Source organism: Leucoraja erinacea, unplaced genomic scaffold, assembly GCF_028641065.1.
Source record: "Leucoraja erinacea ecotype New England unplaced genomic scaffold, Leri_hhj_1 Leri_462S, whole genome shotgun sequence".
Taxonomy (NCBI): Eukaryota; Metazoa; Chordata; class Chondrichthyes; order Rajiformes; family Rajidae; genus Leucoraja; species Leucoraja erinaceus.
In genome coordinates, this window is record NW_026576363.1 from 5,253 (window position 1) to 24,468 (window position 19,216).

A 19,216-nucleotide genomic window follows, 5' to 3' on the forward strand; every position below is an offset into this window, starting at 1 on the left:
CGCAGATGCGATGTGCTTCACCGCCATCAATGCATCCATGCTCTGGCCCCAGGTGTTGACTACACGGTCGTGTTGGCCGCCCTGCGAGAGGATGAAGAGACGCTCGCCTACCGCACCACCACATCTCAGGGCTGCTGTTGGAGGATGTGCGATTCAGCCCGCTGACACCATAGTCTTCACCCTACCATAGTTACTCAAACAGACGCAACTAAATTTAAGGTAGCTCTATTTCTCCAAGAAACCTTTTTGTTTAAGTCCACCCCCCACCACCTCCAGTTTATATTCCATTTGGAATATTTTTGGAGGTCCAGGAAACCAAGAACCAAGAATTCATCGATCACATTCTATCCAATTTTGTGTTATGTGTTACAAACAATTAATCAGTCTTCTCTCATTTTATACTTTCTTTCATCAGAAACAAGCATAACAATTCTGCTGGACATGTTCCCTTCATTTCTTCGGACAAAGCGCCTTTCTGTGACGATCGCCATTTGTTTGTCATTCTATGTCCTTGGCCTTGTATATGTGACACAGGTATGTTTTCTCCATGATCATTTAAATGCTAACGGACAAGTAGCGAAAACTGGGTGGGTTTGGATTTGATGGGTTGGATTTTAAAGACGAGCCCCATAGAATTTTACCCCACCACCATTGTGACACGTTGAGTGGGGACGGGGAATCCATGAAGTGATCCACTTTACACCACTCCATCTGTCAATGCCTCGTGATGTGTCCAACCGTCCCCATAATTTACCCCAAGCCCAGCTCTGACAATCCCTCCGGATGCATCCATCCAAACCCCTAATGTCAGCTCCCTGATTCCCCTCAGGAACCCCTGAGTCTTTATTCAATCCCTCACCCCCACTGCCAGCCCACATCTCCCCTGTGATCTCACCATGCAATTTACTTGCAATTTGGCACATAGCCCTCCGGACCCTTCCTATCCATACATCTGTTTCATGCTCTGATCATCTCCTAGCCCTTCACATGGTCTCTGGGATCCAGTCAGAAACATAGACCACCCTGTATTCTATTTCCCGTCCTAACAACTCTGTTCCATCACACTTCAACCAGCTTTCCTCCAATCCCAGAACTGGACATGGCATGGCACCTCCATCCAATCCTCCCCAATCCCAGCCACCGTCCCTCAGATCCGAGTGCTGATCCTTCAATCACACTGATATTATGACCTCCAAACCCTATCTACCAAGGGCGGAAAACCCGGGGGGGCCAGAGGGGACACGTCCCCCCCATGTTTTGAGAGATGGGTGACATCTCTCCAGGTTAACCTGCCTGGGCTTGCGGGAAATATGGCCAGAAGCAGCGCTGGTATCCCGTCAGTCCAGACAGGGCTGTTGGTTAGCCGGTCTGGACTAGCCCGGGTCTCCACCCACGGTGCCAGCCAGTTTCATACTGACTGGTTGTGCCCAGAAGAAGCAACGTAAAATGGACATACCTGGACAGGTATATGGATAGAAAAGGTTTAGAGAGATATGGACCAAATGCAGGCAAATGTGACTAGGTTAGATGGAGCAACATGGTTGGCACAGATGAAGTATAGAAACATTCAAAAATAGGTGCAGGAGTTGGGCATTCGGCCCTTCGAGCCAGCACCACCTTTCAATATGACCATGGCTGATCATCTAAAATCAGTACCCCATTCCTGCTTTTTCCCCATATCCCTTGATTCCTTTAGACCTAAAAGCTAAATCTAACTCTCTCTTGAAAACATTCAGTGAATTGGCCTACACTGCCTTCTGTGGCAGAGAATTCTACAGATTCACAACTCTCTGGGTGAAATAGTTTTTCCTTATCTCAGTCCTAAATGGCCGACCCCTTTTTCTTAAACGGTGACCCCTGGTTCTGGACACTCCCATCATCAAGGGTTTTTCCTGCATCTAGCCTGTCCAATCCTTTAAGATTTTATATGTTTCTATAAGATTCTCTTTCATCTTTCTAAATTCCAGTGAATACAAGCCCAGTCGACCCATTCGTTCACAATATGTCAGTCCCGTTGTGAAAGTTAGCTTCTTAAAAAGCAGATAGCAACAACGTTGAAGGTAGACCATGGCAATCTTTAATTGATTCGTGAGACGGAAGTGGCGAGATTACAATGAGCACAAACATTGCTCAGTGCTTTCTCGTGCTCCCACTCACAGAACAAAGGAGAGTTAGCACAATTATACATTATTCTTATCAGTAAAACAATCCTACCAAGTCTGAATATGGCATGACTGAAGGATTCTGTAGCATTTCAGAATATACGAAAGCTGGGGCCAAATCGAGCTCATCCAATTACAAACCCTCTCCATACTTATCTCTGGAGATTCAGCTATTTTTTTTCAATCTTGGCTTCTTTATGGCCTTGGAGAAGCACATGTTATTACTGCAGGCTGCCATCTTAACGTCTTTATTGAAAAGACACCCCTGTCTTCCATATTGTTTCATATAATTTACAAAGTCATTCAGACTTGGCACCGAGCCATTCTTTTGTTCTATTAGTCCATGCTTTTGTAGAAGAACGACTCCATTTTAGATTTAACTATTAGCTCTTTCACCGTCATCCTGGGAACTAACCTGGTGAACCTACGCTGTACTCCCTCAATAGCAATATTGTCCTTCCTCAAATTAGAAAACCAAAAGTGCACACAATAATCCAGGTGCGGTCTCACCAATGCCAGTCTGAAGAAGGGTCTTCCCTGAAACGTCATACATTCTTTCTCTCCAGAGATGCTGCCTGTCCTGCTGAGATACTCCAGCATTATCCACTGTGTGTCCCTTCAATTTAAACTCGCATCTGCAGTTCTTTTCTACGTACAATACTCCAGGTGGGATCTCACCAGGGCACTGTACAACAGCAGTAAGACCTCCTTGCTCCTAAACTCACATTCTCTCGCAATGAAGCCCAACATGCCATTAGCTTTCTTCACTGCCTGCTGTACCTGCATGCTTACTTTCAGTGACTGATATACAAGCACACCCAGGTCTTGTTGCACCTCCCCTTTTCCTAATTTGACACCATTCAGGTAATAATCTGCCTTCCTGTTCTTACCACTAAAATGGATAATCTCACATTTATCCACATTGTACTGCATCTGCCATGCTTCTGCCCACTCACCCAACCTATCCAAGTCACCCTGCAGCCTCATAGCATCCTGCTCACAGCTCACACTGCCACCCAACATTGTGTCATCCGTAAACGTGGAAATGTAATTCCCTCGTCTAAATCATTTATATTGTAAATAACTGGTGTTCCAGCACTGAGCATTGTGGCACCCCACTAGTCACCGCTGAGTAGGGCTGAAGGGCCTTTATCTGTATTTTATGTCTCTATTCCTCTATCCCACTGATAAGACAATTTATTTGAGCAATGGGGGCCATTTCAAAAGCAGAGCAATAGTTGGCAGAGTGATGCAGCTGGTAGAGCCGCCGCCTCACGTCATCAGTGGTGCCTGTTCAATGCTGATCTTCAGAACTGTCTGTGTCGAGTTTGCACACTCTCCCTGTAACTACAATGCTTTTCTCTGGGTGCTCCAGTTTCCACCTACATGCAGGTCTCCGAAAGACGTGTTGGTTATTGAGTTTATTGATGGTAATGTGGAGAGAATAAGTTAAGGGGAAAGCTAATGGAGGCATAGATTGACTGAGATGCCCCCTTCTATGCTTTGTGGAAATAATGAAATCAACAAAGTAGTATTTCATGATAACACAGGATAATATACCCAGAATAAAAACATTGGGTGAGTGATTTGTCATGTGTAAAATTGATCTTGTCTCTCTGAGCAGTACAGCCACCAAGCTGGACCCCAGCTCATCATGCCTGTCGCTGTGCGTATCCCACAAAGCTTCAGACAACACACAGGGATGCCATTTTAACTCCATATAAAAACCCATATCAACACATTAGTAAGTTTGCTAAGGATGAAATTGAGTTACTGGGTATGTTTTTGGAGAGGTTGCAGATGAGGTTTTACCAGAATTCTGCCTGGATTAGAGGGTTTCTGCTGCATGGAGTTGTATAGACTTGGATTGCGTTCTCTGGAACTTCAGAGGTTAAGGGAAGACGATAAAATTATAAGAAGCACAGATCAGAACCTTTCTCCCATGGTGGAAATCTCCAACATGGAGGGCATAGCTATAAAATGAGAGAGGGAAAGTTTAATAGGAATGTGCAGAGCAAGTTTTTTTTTCCCAGAGGGTGGTGGGACCCAGAACGAATTGTCAGGAGTGACAGTGGAGACAGATGATAGTGGTGTTTAAGAGGCTTTTAGATAGTCACAGGGAATAGAAAAATACGGATCATATGCAGGTAGATGAGGTCAGTCCAGCTAGGCATCATGTTCAGCACAAATATAGTGGGCCAAAGTGCCCGTTCCTGTACTGTACTTGCCTATCTATGTATCAAATTTCATGTTTAATTTTAGGCTGGGATTTACTGGATCAACTTACTTGATCATTTCTGTGCCGGGTGGATTCTCATGACAGTGGCTCTTCTGGAACTCATCGGCCTGGGCTGGATCTATGGTAGGTGTGCCGAGACAACATGGGAAGCGACAAAACAAAAACAAAGTAATTTGTCTGAAAAAAACCCAAGAAGAGCATCTTTGAGTTTCTTCAAAGTTACTAGGGTGATGTTGAATGGTTCAGTGTTACTTTATTGTGGGGAAAAAAGATAGAACGTACTGGAGTAATTTAGCAGGTCGGGCAGCATCCCTGGAGAACATGGACGTCTCGGGTCGGGACACTTCCTCTGATTATAGGGGCAAGGGGGGAAAGCTGGAAGGAGGGGGGGGGGGGGGCAAGGTGGAAGAAAGGAGGGGCAGGTCATCCATTATTGAGACATACACCTCGGTACAGTGAAATTCCTTGTTTTGCTTACAATTCAATAAAAATCTTACTATACATAGCACAATCATACTTAATTAAAAATAATGTGATAGTAGATTACACAGAGACAGTGCACACAATGTGAATCTACTTAACTTCATCTACAGAATAAAAGTATTGTCCTCAACCGCCAAGGCCTTTTGCCATTTCATTCCATATTCACAAGACACAATAACCTTCTGTGTCCTTTGCTCATGACCCCTTGTATTGCTGAGGTACTGGATATTTTAACTGAAGTATTTGCTGCAAATTAATTCTTGGTCACATATAGTGCATTCAGAAAGTATTTAGGCCCCTGCAGTTTTTCCACATATTGGTACGTTTGCAGCCTTATTTTAAAATTGATTATAATTTTTTTTTTTTAAATCATCAATCTACGCACAATACCCCAGAATGAAGAAACAAAAACAGGTATTTAGAAATTTTTGCTATGTAAATAAAAATAAATAACTGAAATATCACATTTACATAAGTATTCAGACCCTTTGCTATGACACTCAAAACTGAGCTTAAGTTCATCCTGTTTCCATTGATTATTCTTGAGACGTTTCTACAACTTGATTGGAGTCCATCAGTGGTAAATTTAATTGATTGGACATGATTTGGAAAGGCACACACCTGTCTATATAAGATCCCACGGTTGACAGTGCATGTCAGAGCAAAAACCAAGCCATGAAGGTGAAGGAATTGTCCGTAGACCTGCGAGACAGGATTGTGTCGAGATACAGATATGGGGAAGGGTATAAAACCATTTCTGCAGCATTGCATGTCCCGAAGAGCACTGTGGCCTCCGTCGTTCTTACATCGAAGAATTTTAAAACCACCAGGACTCTTCATACAGCTGGCCGTCTGGTAAAACTGAGCAATCGGGGAGAAGGGCCTTGGTCAGGGAGGTAACCAAGAACCCGATGGTCACTTTGTCAGAGCTCCAGAGTTCCTCTGTGGAGATGGGATAAGCTTCACGAAGGACTACTATATCTGGAGCACTCCACCAATCAGACATTTATGGTTGATTGGCCAGACGGAAGGGACTCCTCAATAAAAGGCACATGACACCCTGCTTGGAGTTTGCCAAAAGGCATGAGAAACAAGATTCTCTTGTCTGATGAAACCAAGATTGAACTCTTTTCGCCTGAATGCTAAGTTTTATGTCTGGAGAAAACCAGCTACCTGGCCAATACCATACCTACGGTGAAGCATGGTGGTGGCAGCATCAAGGTGTGGGGATAGAAACATATAAATTAGGTGCAGGAGTTGGCCACTCAGCCCTTCGAGCCTGCACCGCCATTCAATAATATCATGGCTGATCATCCAACTCAGTATCCTGTACCTGCCTTCTCTCCATACCCCCTGATACCTTTCGCCACAAGCACCACATCTAACTCCCTCTTAAATATAGCCAATGAACTGGCCTCCCGTGGCAGAGAATTCCAGAGATTCACCACTCTCTGTGTGAAAAATGTTTTCCTCATCTTGGTCCTAAAAGATTTCCCCCTTATCCTTAAACTGTGACCCCTTGTTCTGAACTTCCCCAACATCGGGAACAATCTTCCTGCATCTAGCCTGTCCAACCCCTTAAGAATTTTGTACGTTTCTATAAGATCCTCCCTCAATCTTCTAAATTTTAGCGAGTACAAGCCGAGTTTATCCAGTCTTTCTTCATATGAATGGCCTGACATCCCAGGAATCAGTCTGATGAACCTTCTCTGTACTCCCTCTATGGCAAGAATGTCTTTCCTCAGATTAGGTCCAAAACTGTACGCAATACTCCAGGTGTGGTCTCACCAAGGCCCTGTACAACTACAATAGAACCTCCCTGCTCTTATACTCAAATTATTTTGCTATGAATGCTAACATACCATTTGCTTTCTTCACTGCCTGCTGCACCTGCATGCCTACTTTTAATGACTGGTGTACCATGACACCCAGGTCTCGTTGCATCTCCCCTTTTCCTAATCGGCCACCATTCAGATAATAGTCTTTCCTGTTTTTGCCACCAAAGTAGATAACCTCACATTTATCCACATTATACTGCATCTGCCATGCATTTGCCCACTCACCCAGCCTATCCAAGTCACCTTTCAGCCTCCTAGCATCCTCCCCACAGCTAACACTGCCCCCCAGCTTCGTGTCATCCGCAAACTTGGAGATGTTGTATTCAATTCCCTCGTCCAAATCATTAATATATATTGTAAATGGCTGGGGGTCCCAGCACTGAGCCTTGCGGTACCCCACTAGTCACTGCCTGCCATTGTGAAAAGGACCCGTTTACTCCTACTCTTTGCTTCCTGTCTGCCAGCCAGTTTCTCTATCCACATCAATACTGAACCCCCAATACCGTGTGCGTTAAGTTTGTATACTAATCTCTTATGTGGGACCTTGTCAAAAGCCTTCTGAAAGTCCAGATATAACAAATCCACTGGTTCTCCCTTTTGCACTCTACTAGTTACATCCTCGAAAAATTGTTTTTCGGGGATGTTTTTCAGCGGCAGGAACTGGGAGACTAGTCAGGATTGAGCTAAGATGAACGGAGCAAAGTACAGAGAGATCCTTGATGAAAATTTCTGGACCTCAGACTGGGGCAGAGGTTCACCTTCCAACAGGACAACGACTCTAAGCACACAGCCAAGATAATGCAGGAGTGGCTTTGTGACAATGAGCTTGAGTGCTCCAGCTAGAGCCCGGACTTGAGCCCGATCGAACATCTCTGGAGGGACCTGAAAATAGCTGTGCATTGATGCTCCCCATCCAACCTAACAGAGCTTGAAAGGATTTGCAGAGTAGAATGGGAGAAATTACCCAAATACAGGTGTGCCAAGCCTGTAGTGTCATACCCAAGAAGACTTGAGGCTGTAATCGCTGCCAAAGGTGCTTCAACAAAGTACTGAGTAAAGGGTCTGAATACTTATGTAAATGTGATATTTCAGTTATTTCTTTTTAATTACTTGTGAAAATTTCTAAGCACCTGTTTTCATTTTTTAATTATGGGGTAATTGTGTGTAAATTGATGATAAAAAAAAAAAGAATTTAATCCATTTTTGAATAATGCTGTAACGTAACAAAATGTGGAAAAGTGAAGGGGTCTAAATACTTCCTGAATGCACTCTAGACCAAATGAAGATATGGTGAATACGGAGTCTTTTACCTAGAGTAGACAAATTAAGAATCAGAAGACTTGAGTTTATGGTGAAAGGGTACGATTAAGACAGGTACTATAACAGCTTTAAAAGACACTTGGACAAATATATGGTGAGGAAAGGTTTAGAAAATAGGCTAAACATGGTCAAATGGAACTTCTTAAATAGGAATTCTTGGCTGGCGTGGATGAGTTGGCCTGATGGTCTGTTTCCTTTCCATGCTGTACGACTCAATGACTCTAAACTTCCCCTAAAGACAAGATGATACATTATTGAGTATCTCTACATTACTGCTGTCCACAGGGGTGAACAGATTCATCAGGGACATTGAGACGATGATTGGGGAGAAGGATTGGATGTTCTGGCTGTGGTGGAGAGTGTGCTGGTGTTTTATCTCACCGTGCTTGTTGGTGGTAAGAGTTTAATTATTTTATTAATGAAAATCACCAATTGTCTAACTCATTGCATCTCTGACATCTTTCTGTGCAATTATTTGAAACAGGTGGTCTTAGCTTGGTCTTTGGTCACATTCACCCCACCAACATACGGACTCATCGAGTACCCCACCTGGGCAATAGCTCTCGGCTGGTGTACAATCATCTTCAGCATTATGTGGATCCCCATCATTGCCATTGTGAAAGTTGTCCAAGCTGAGGGCTCCACATTGTACCAGGTGAGGACACAACTTGGTAAACAGAATATGAAGTATCCTCACTCCTTAACATATCATGTCTGCAAGATTCCTGGAAAGTTAGAGATCAAAATTGAGACGTTTAGTTTTATTATTGTCACGTATAAAGAGAAAAGCTTTGTTTTGCATCCAATCAGATCAGATGTACCAGACACAAATACAATCAAGTCAAGATCGTACAATAGGTAGAATGAAGGGAAGGATACAGAGTGCAGAATATTTCTCAGCATTGTAACTCATCAGTTCAACAGACAAAGCCCAAAATCCACAACAGGGTAGAGGTGAATTTGACAGTACCCTAGTTTATGGAAGGACCGTTCAGAAGCGTGATAACAGAGGGATAGAAGCTGTTACTGAGACTATCATATCATATCATATCATCATCAAAATCACAGCACAGAAGGCCAAAAGCGGTCAAGAACTAAGATTTAGTAATATAGATAGATTTCAGGAAATAATTGAACATATTTATAGAGGAGTGGATTTTGGGCTTTGAGGGCGGGACACAGAGAAATAATAAAATTCAATGCTATGAAAAAAAAAAAAAAATAAAACAATGCTTGAATCACCCCCCCCCCCCTCTCCTCCCCCCCCCCCCCCCCCTCCCCTTTCTCCTCCTCTCTCCCCACCCCCCCCCCCTCCCCCTCCTCCTCCCCCCCTCCCCTCCTCCCCCCCCTCCCCCCATCCCCCCTCTCCCCCCCCTCCTCCCCCCTCTCCCCCCTCTCCCCCCCCCCCTCCTCAACCCCCTCCCCCCCCTCCCCTCCCCCTCTCTCCCTCCTCCCTCCCCTCCCCACCATCTCCCTCTTTTCCCCCCCCCCCCCTCCCCCCCTCCACACACTCCCTACCGCCTCTCCCCTCCCCTCCCCCTCCCCTCTACACACCACTCCCCTCCCTCCTCCCCCCCCCTCTCCCCACCCTCCTCTCCCCACCTCACCCCCCCCCCCTCACCCCACCCCTCTCTCACCCCCCCCCCTCTCTCCCCCCCTCCCCCCTCTCCCCCCTCTCTCTCCCCTCCATCCCTCCCCTCCACACCCCCTCTCAGCACCACTCTCTCTCTCCCCTCACTCTCACCCTCTCTCTCCTCCCCCACCTTTCCCCCCTCACCCACACTTCCTCTTCTCCCCCTCTCCACCCCCATCCCTTTTGCCCCTCTCTGTGTCTCTAACCCCGCACCCCTCCCCCATCCTCTCTAGATGTGACTGCAAGTTGGGGGCTATGCGTCAGTGGTGTGTGTAAAAGGAGCAAATTAATAATATTAATATAATATCAAGGGGGGTAATTAGCGTGAGTGCGGGGGGGGGGGGGATAGTTAGTGTGGGTGACGCTGCATGCAGCCTCCCCCCCACAACTGCACGTTGGGGGAACAGTCCCAACGGGTCTGCACTTGGTCTAGTTTTACTTAAAGTCTGATCTTGACCGCTTTTGGCTCGCTGTGCTGTGATTTCCGAGAAAACGCCGCCATCTACGGCCGTCATTTTTGACCACCTCGCTCAGAGCCCCCTTCCGCCTTCCGGGACCCGAGGAATTTTTCCATCGATGAAAAATCAGAGAGATATTAATGTTTAAAATAAATTCCCCATTCTCTCTGCTGCCCCCGCTGGCGGCAGGGGGGAGGGACTATAAAACCCGGAAGTGCATCCCTCACTCAGTCTCTGCCAGACCCAAGAAGCGAGAGAGTCACGGCTTTCTGAGCTGCGAATAACACTGAACGCACGTCTACTCCACGGTGAGTCCCCTCGATGCGGCTGTAAGATGGCTGCTGCCCAATTGTCTGCCTCACCTTTTTAACAAGTTTTGTTCACAAAATGAATTTTGGTTGTCGGGTGGTTGCTGCCCAATTGTTTGCCTTGGCTTGGCTTTTAAAATCATTGCAACAGTTGGCTGCCAGCCAAAATATCCATTCGGCCCACAATGTCTATACTAGCCCTCTGGAAACCAGCACCTGGGGCACGCAACACCCATACTAGCGCAAGAGAAAGCCCCCTACTCCCCCACTGGCGAGCAATATTGGAATTGGTGGAGAGGTGTAATATTGCGTTGGTCACCAGCCCTCCCGTGTGATGCTTAGTCCCATACAGATGGAGTTCCCTGGTCCTCACTTCTCACCCCACCAGACTTAGTATCCAATGCATCATACTCTGACAGTTCTGCCACGTTCAACATGATCCCATCACCAGTCACATTGTACTCCCACCTTTTTCTTTCTTCTGCAGAGAACACTCCCTCCTTGGTTCTCCCTTTCGGGGGGTAAAGTTTACCCAGAGTAGAGGAATCAAGAACCAGAGGAAATAGGTTTAAGAGGAGAGAGGAAAGATTTAATAAGAACCTGAGGAGCAACCTTTTCACTCAAAGATAGTGTTTGTATGGAATGAGCTTCCAAAGGAGGTATAGGAACAATATTAAAAAAACATTTGGACAGGTACATGGATGAGGTTAAGAATGATATTGGCCAAACGCAGGGAAATGGGACTAGTATGGATAGGGTATATCGGTTAGCATGGACAAGTTGAGCAGAAGGGCCTGTTTCCATGTTGTATGAGTCTATAACTATAACTTACTGATCACACAAATTACCCAAACATCTCCTCAAGCTGAACCCATCCTCTCTCCATGCCTCAGTGACTTGTTAAAGCAATGAAATAGTTCTCAACATCTTCTGAGTTCTAAATATAGTTCAATGATTTTCCATTGACTTTCCAGGTCTCTGGGTAACACAAACCCGCATGGATCTTATAGAAACATAGAAACATAGAAATTAGGTGCAGGAGTAGGCCATTCGGCCCTTCGAGCCTGCACCGCCATTCAATATGATCATGGCTGATCATCCAACTCAGTATCCCGTACCTGCCTTCTCTCCATACCCCCTGATCCCCTTAGCCACAAGGGCCACATCTAACTCCCTCTTAAATATAGCCAATGAACTGGCCTCAACTACCCTCTGTGGCAGAGAGTTCCAGAGATTCACCACTCTCTGCGTGAAAAAAGTTCTTCTCATCTCGGTTTTAAAAGGATTTCCCCTTTATCCTTAAGCTGTGACCCCTTGTCCTGGACTTCCCTAACATCGGGAACAATCTTCCTGCATCTAGCCTGTCCAACCCCTTAAGAATTTTGTAAGTTTCTATAAGATCCCCTCTCAATCTTCTAAATTCTAGAGAGTATAAACCAAGTCTATCCAGTCTTTCTTCATAAGACAGTCCTGACATCCCAGGAATCAGTCTGGTGAACCGTCTCTGCACTCCCTCTATGGCAATAATGTCCTTCCTCAGATTTGGAGACCAAAACTGTACGCAATACTCCAGGTGTGGTCTCACCAAGACCCTGTACAACTGTAGTAGAAACCTCTCTGCTCCTATACTCAAATCCTTTTGCAATGAAAGCTAACATACCATTCGCTTTCTTTACTGCCTGCTGCACCTGCATGCCTACCTTCAATGACTGGTGTACCATGACACCCAGGTCTCGCTGCATCTCCCCCTTTCCCAATCGGCCACCATTTAGATAATAGTCTGCTTTCCTGTTTTTTGCCACCAAAATGGATAACCTCACATTTATCCACATTATACTGCATCTGCCAAGCATTTGCCCACTCACCCAGCCTATCCAAGTCACCATGCAGTCTCCTAGCATCCTCCTCACAGCTAACACTGCCCCCCAGCTTAGTGTCATCCGCAAACTTGGAGATATTGCCTTCAATTCCCTCATCCAGATCATTAATATATATTGTAAATAGCCTGGGGTCCCAGTACTGAGCCTTGGGGTACCCCACTAGTCACTGCCTGCCATTGTGAAAAGGACCCGTTTACTCCTACTCTTTGCTTCCTGTTTGCCAGCCAGTTCTCTATCCACATCAATACTGAACCCCCAATGCCTTGTGCTTTAAGTTTGTATACTAATTTCTTATGTGGGACCTTGTCGAAAGCCTTCTGGAAGTCCAGATACACCACATCCACTGGTTCTCCCCTATCCACGCTACTAGTTACACATCCTCGAAAAATTCTATAAGATTCGTCAGACATGATTTACCTTTCGTAAATCCATGCTGACTTTGTCCAATGATTTCACCACTTTCCAAATGTGCTGCTATCCCATCTTTAATAACTGACTCTAGCAGTTTCCCCACTACCGATGTTAGACTAACTGGTCTGTAATTCCCCATTTTCTCTCTCCCTCCCTTCTTAAAAGTGGGGTTACGTTTGCTACCCGCCAATCTTCAGGAACTACTCCAGAATCTAAAGAGTTTTGAAAGATTATTACTAATGCATCCACTATTTCTGGAGCTACTTCCTTAAGTACTCTGGGATGCAGCCTATCTGGCCCTGGGGATTTATCGGCCTTTAATCCATTCAATTTACCCAACACCACTTCCCGGCTAACCTGGATTTCACTCAATTCCTCCAACTCCTTTGACCCGCGGTCCCCTGCTATTTCCGGCAAATTATTTATGTCTTCCTTAGTGAAGACGGAACCAAAGTAGTTATTCAATTGGTCCGCCATATCCTTGTTCCCCATGATCAACTCCCCTGTTTCTGACTGCAAGGGACCTACATTTGTTTTAACTAATCTCTTTCTTTTCACATATCTATAAAAACTTTTGCAGTCAGTTTTTATGTTCCCTGCCAGTTTTCTTTCATAATCTATTTTTCCTTTCCTAATTAAGCCCTTTGTCCTCCTCTGCTGATCTTTGAATTTCTCCCAGTCCTCCGGTATGCTGCTTTTTCTGGCTAATTTGTACGCATCATCCTTCGCTTTGATACTATCCCTGATTTCCCTTGTTATCCATGGATGTACTACCTTCCCTGATTTATTCTTTTGCCAAACTGGGATGAACAATTTTTGTAGTTCATCCATGCAGTCTTTAAATGTCTTCCATTGCATATCCACAGTCAACCCTTTTAGAATTAATTGCCAGTCAATCTTGGCCAATTCACGTCTCATACCCTCAAAGTTACCTTTCTTTAAGTTCAGAACCATTGTTTCTGAATTAACAATGTCACTCTCCATCCTAATGAAGAACTCAACCATATTATGGTCACTCTTGCCCAAGGGGGCACGTACAACAAGATTACTAACTAACCCTTCCTCATTACTCAATACCCAGTCTAAGATAGCCTGCTCTCTCGTTGGTTCCTCTACATGTTGATTTAGATAACTATCCCGCATACATTCCAAGAAATCCTCTTCCTCAGCACCCCTGCCAATTTGATTCACCCAATCTATATGTAGATTGAAATCACCCATTATAACCGTTTTGCCTTTGTCGCACGCATTTCTAATTTCCTGTTTGATACCATCTCCAACTTCACTACTACTGTTAGGTGGCCTGTACACAACACCCACCAGCGTTTTCTGCCCCTTAGTGTTTTGCAGCTCTACCCATACCGATTCCACATCCTCCAAACTAATGTCCTTCCTTTCCATTGCATTAATCCCCTCTCTAATCAGTAATGCTACCCCACCTCCTTTTCCTTTCTGTCTATCCCTCCTGAATATTGAATATCGCTGGATGTTCAGCTCCCAGCCTTGGTCACCCTGGAGCCATGTCTCCGTGATCCCAACTATATCATAGTCATTAATAGCTATCTGCACATTCAACTCATCCACCTTATTACGAATGCTCCTTGCATTGAGATACAAAGCCTTCAGGCTTGTTTTTACAACACTCTTACCCCTTACACAATTATGTTGAAAGGTGGTCCTTTTTGATTTTTGCCCTGGTTTTGTCTGCCTGCCACTTTTACTTTTCACCTTGCTACCTATGTCTTCCACCTCCAAACTTTCAACTCTGCGACCCTCAGTAGATAATTCCTTGAGCAAAATTTGCTTCACATATTAAGCCTCCTGAACCCATTTAAAGAATGAATTAATGAAATGTTTTATTTTTCCTTTCCACAGAAGATTTCTGCTGCTTGTGTGCCAGCACCTGATTGGGGTCCATACTTGGAACAGCACAGAGTGGAAAGATACAGAAATAATCCAGATTTGCAGAAGCTCTAACAGTGTTATACCTCTTGCTGCATTTAAGACATGAAAATTTAAGGCAAATTTTCTGTTTGCATTGAACTTGAAATTCACATCATAAATTAAGTGGAAGGTCTTCACAACAGATTATTATTCTACTGGTTATACGGCTTCCTGAGTTTCCAAAAAAAATTTTCCTGAGAAAAAAGTTTCCAAAAGCACCAAAGTGCTTTTATCACAAAAGGGGATACTTTAATATAGTTCAGAGATACAGCACGGAAGTAGGCCCTTCGGCACACCACCGACCACAAATCACCCATTCACATTAGTTTTATAGTATTCCATTGTCCCATCCCTCTACACTGGGGACAATTTAAAGAGGCCAATTAACCTACAAACCTACATGACTTTTGAGCCATGGGAGGAAAACCATGCAGTCATGTGGAGAACGTGCATCTTCACACAAACAGCACCCGAGGTCAGGGTTGAACCAGGTTTCTGATGCTGTGAGGCATCAGCTCTGCCAGCTGCGCCACTGTGCTGCCCAGGGTTGATAGATTGAGTGTTGTTGCTCTGAGTACCAATGATCAGAATGATGAGAAAAATTGTGCTTTCAGAAGAGTTTATTGCATTTACAGGTCTTTTATGTACAGCAAGTAAGAATTTCAAATATTAACTCCACCAGAATTTCCATTGGTTAACTATGCCTAATTCAGTAACTTTCTGTGAATCTCTGCACAGCAGAATAATTTTGTACATTCAATTCTACAGTTGCTTGATTTTGGAAAACTATTAAAACTGCGTGGCTCTTTCTACCAGTTCTGCTCTAACTGATAAAACTTCTCTTTTGATAAGTAAGGAGAGGGAAGAATTACATTTCATGTTTTTCTTCACTCCTTACAATGCTATGTACGACAGTGATCGCAATTTCAACTGAAGTGTGGATGGCTGTTGGCTCACTAAAAGCTCATCCGTCCTTTGACAGGTCTTGTTTTTTTGGTCCTGCTGAGGTCCACAGCCCCCTCCTAGCAAACCAGATGTGGGAGACTGTTTAGTCGCTGACTATCCGACCATGGAGCAGGTAGCATGGGATTACATAGTACCCGTGGCGGGGAGAACTTCCCCCGACCTGACCAGTTCTGCTCTACTGAGTGAGCAAACTCTGAGACACAATGAACTGCAGATACTGGAATCCTGCATAGAACACAATGTGCTGGAGTATCACAGTGGGACAGGCAGCATCTCGGGGGGACATCAATAGGCAAAGTTTTGGGTGGGAACTCTTCAGTCTCATCCCAACACGTGGCCTATTAATGTTCTCCACAGATGATGCTTGACCCACTGAGATACTCCAGCACTTTGCATTCTGAGTGACCTCTGAACAGGTTTGTCCTGTACATGAGCCAGGTGTCCCAGTGCGAAGAAGATGCCAAAATTAGGAAACGCACTTGTTGCACAGTTCACAACACAGACAGTACTGGTATCCCTGTAGCATTTGTTGGGAGAGTTTGCTGTATGATTTCAGTATATATATCAGCATAACTCACTATGAGAGAATAAAGTGTGTGAAGATTCAAATAAAAATGTCAGATGTTGGAAATAAAAACAGAAAACGATGGAAACACTCAGTAGGTCACGCAGATTGTATGGAAAGAGAAATAGTCAACTAACCTTCAACACCAGTGCTTCTCAGGCTTGTGTGCTCAGTCTACTTGGACACCTATGTCTGTGTGGCCAAAAACATCACCAACTCCATCTTGAAGCTCGCCGATGAAACCACTGTCCTCAGTGGGATCAACAAAAACAAAGATATGAAGTACAGAATAAAGATTGTGAAAGCCTGTGTCATGATTCAAGACACAACCTAGTACTTATTGTGAGCAATACAAAAGAGTTGGTTGTCGTCCTAAGAAGTGAGGTGGTAAACACAACCCTCCAGCTGCTGCAGAGATGGTTAACAACTTTATGTTTCTTGGCCTCATCTCAACGTCCACATCTCAAGCAACCTAATCTGTTCACTTCACATTGATGTGATCAAGGAAGTTGCACCAATACTTCAACAAGTCAAACAGATGGTTGACATCATTTATTTGCACTTTGATCTTGGATACGACATTTTACTTGGATACAACGTTTGACAAAGTCCCATAAGGAAGACTGATCCAAAAGATTCGAACCCTTGGGATCTAGTGTAAGTTAGCTAAATGGACCTAAAATTGGTCTAGCAATAGGTGGTGTACAGCAATGGTTTTAGTCATTCGAAGTGGTGCCTCATAGGAATCTGTTCTGGAAGCTAAACGTTTGTTATATTCAGTGACAATTTGGAAATTAATTTAGGACAAAAATAGTGGTGTTGATAGGAGGAATGACAGTATAATGAGATCAGCAGGATGTTGCAGAAGGTCACCAGGATGTTGTCTGAGATGGAGCACTTAATATTAATGAGGGAAGTATGAGGGAATTGAATGCAACATCTCCAAGTTTGCGGATGACACGAAGCTGGGGGGCAGTGTTAGCTGTGAGGAGGATGCTAGGAGGCTCCAAGTTGACTTGGATAGGTTGGGTGAGTGGGCAAATGCATGGCAGATGCAGTATAATGTGGATAAATGTGAGGTTATCCACTTTGGTGGCAAAAACAGGAAAGTAGACTATTATCTGAATGGTGGCCGATTAGGAAAAAGGGAGATGCAACGAGACTTATGTGTCATGGTACACCAGTCATTGAAAGTAGGCATGCAGGTGCAGCAGGCGGTGAAGAAAGCAAATGGTATGTTAGCATTCATAGCAAAAAGATTTGAGTATAAGAGCAGGGAGGTTCTACTGTTGTTGTACAGGGTCTTGGTGAGACCACACCTGGAATATTGCGTACAGTTTTGGTCACCTAATCTGAGGAGAGACATTCTTGCCATAGAGGGAGTACAGAGAAGGTTCACCAGACTGATTCCTGGGATGGCAGGACTTTCATATGACGAAAGACTGGATAGACTCGGCTTGTACACGCTAGAATTTAGAAGATTGAGGGGGGATCTTATAGAAACTTACAAAATTCTTAAGGGGTTGGACAGGCTAGATGCAGGAAGATTATTCCCGATGTTGGGGAAGTCCAGAACTAAGGGTCACAGTTTAAGGATAAGAGGGAAGTCTTTTAGGATCGAGATGAGAAAATCATTTTTTACACAGAGAATGGTGAATCTGTGGAATTCTCTGCCACGGAAGGTAGTTGAGGCCAGTTCATTGGCTATATTTAAGAGGGAGTTAGATGTTGTCCTTGTGGCTAAATGGATCAGGGGGTATGGAGAGAAGGCAGGAATGGGATACTGAGTTGGATGATCAGCCATGATCATATTGAATGACGGTGCAGGCTCGAAGGGCCGAATAGAAACATAGAAACATAGAAAATAGGTGCAGGAGTAGGCCATTCGTCCCTTCGAATGGCCTAGTCCTGCACCTATTTTCTATGTTTCTATGTCTATGTTTTTATGTTCATGACGAGGAGCAACTGGCTCGGTTGGGTTTGTTTTTCTTTAAAAATTAAGAAACGTTTCCCCTTAGCAATGCAATCTAGATGCATAAGTTTAGAATAAATAGTAAGATGCATGTTTAGAATAAGTAGTAAGACTGTTAGAGTGGATATGAAGACGTCTTTTCACCCGCAAGGAGGTTAGAATGAAGCATAATGCCTGAGTGTGTAGCAGCATATAATGTCACACTTAAGAAATATCTCAGGGAGCGCTTGAATCCCTAAGGCATAGAAGGGTTTGATTTTTTGGATATGGTGGGCCGACAGTCTTGCTTCTTTGTTGTTTAACTCTAATGGGAAATGGTGAGTGCCTGCAATACCCTGCCTGAGAGAGTGGTGGAAGCAGACACTTTGTATTACATGATGGTCAGCAAGTCACACAGTGGGAGGATGCCGAACACAAGTGTGGCTTCAAGACCCCACACTCCATTTGGAATGAACATTGAATTCTGCAACTTCACGTAAACTGCTCTCTCATTGTTTCCCATTACATGCGTTCCTTTCTTGCCCACTTTCTCACCCAACTCCGCCGTGATGGTCAGTACTCCTATTCCTTATTACCCGATTTGCCTTAACTAAACTCATGTAGACTTTTGTCCTGCACCTCACCCCTGGCACTCAGCTCTGCTTTGAAACTGACTCCTCCCCCAGTCCAGAGAAAGTATCCCGCCACCGAAATGTTGACAGGCCTGTCTCTGGAATTTTAGTTTTGGCCATAGGCATTTTCAGCTTGCCCAGCCTTCCTTTTACAATGACCTTGGGGGAGGCCAGCAACTGCTTGACTTATAGACCAGCGGACGTACGCTCTGATTCTATGTCATAATGGGTGAGATCCAAATTCTCCACAGAATATGGTGCCAGGTTGGAGGTGGGACCACGGTGAGGTTATCCCAAATTAAGGAATTGAATTGAATTGTTACACGTGACAAGTAACAGTGAAATTCTTTGCTTGCATACCCAAGATATAGTGTACTGACAAAGTGACAAAGTACCCCAGTGCAAGGTCCACCTTTGTTCCTCCCT

General features: G+C 44.5%; 1 protein-coding gene across 1 annotated transcript; it reads left to right on the plus strand.

The window, feature by feature from the left end:
* Nucleotides 1–420: 420 nt before the first annotated feature.
* On the plus strand, nt 421–18,778 carry LOC129693892 (sodium- and chloride-dependent neutral and basic amino acid transporter B(0+)-like). Its single transcript, XM_055630630.1, has 5 exons — nt 421–534; nt 4,425–4,524; nt 8,328–8,437; nt 8,527–8,697; nt 14,608–18,778. Exons 1-5 carry the CDS (start codon nt 442–444, stop codon nt 14,707–14,709), a joined length of 576 nt encoding a protein of 191 aa, XP_055486605.1. The 5' UTR covers nt 421–441; the 3' UTR covers nt 14,710–18,778.
* The last annotated feature ends 438 nt before the right edge of the window (nt 18,779–19,216 follow it).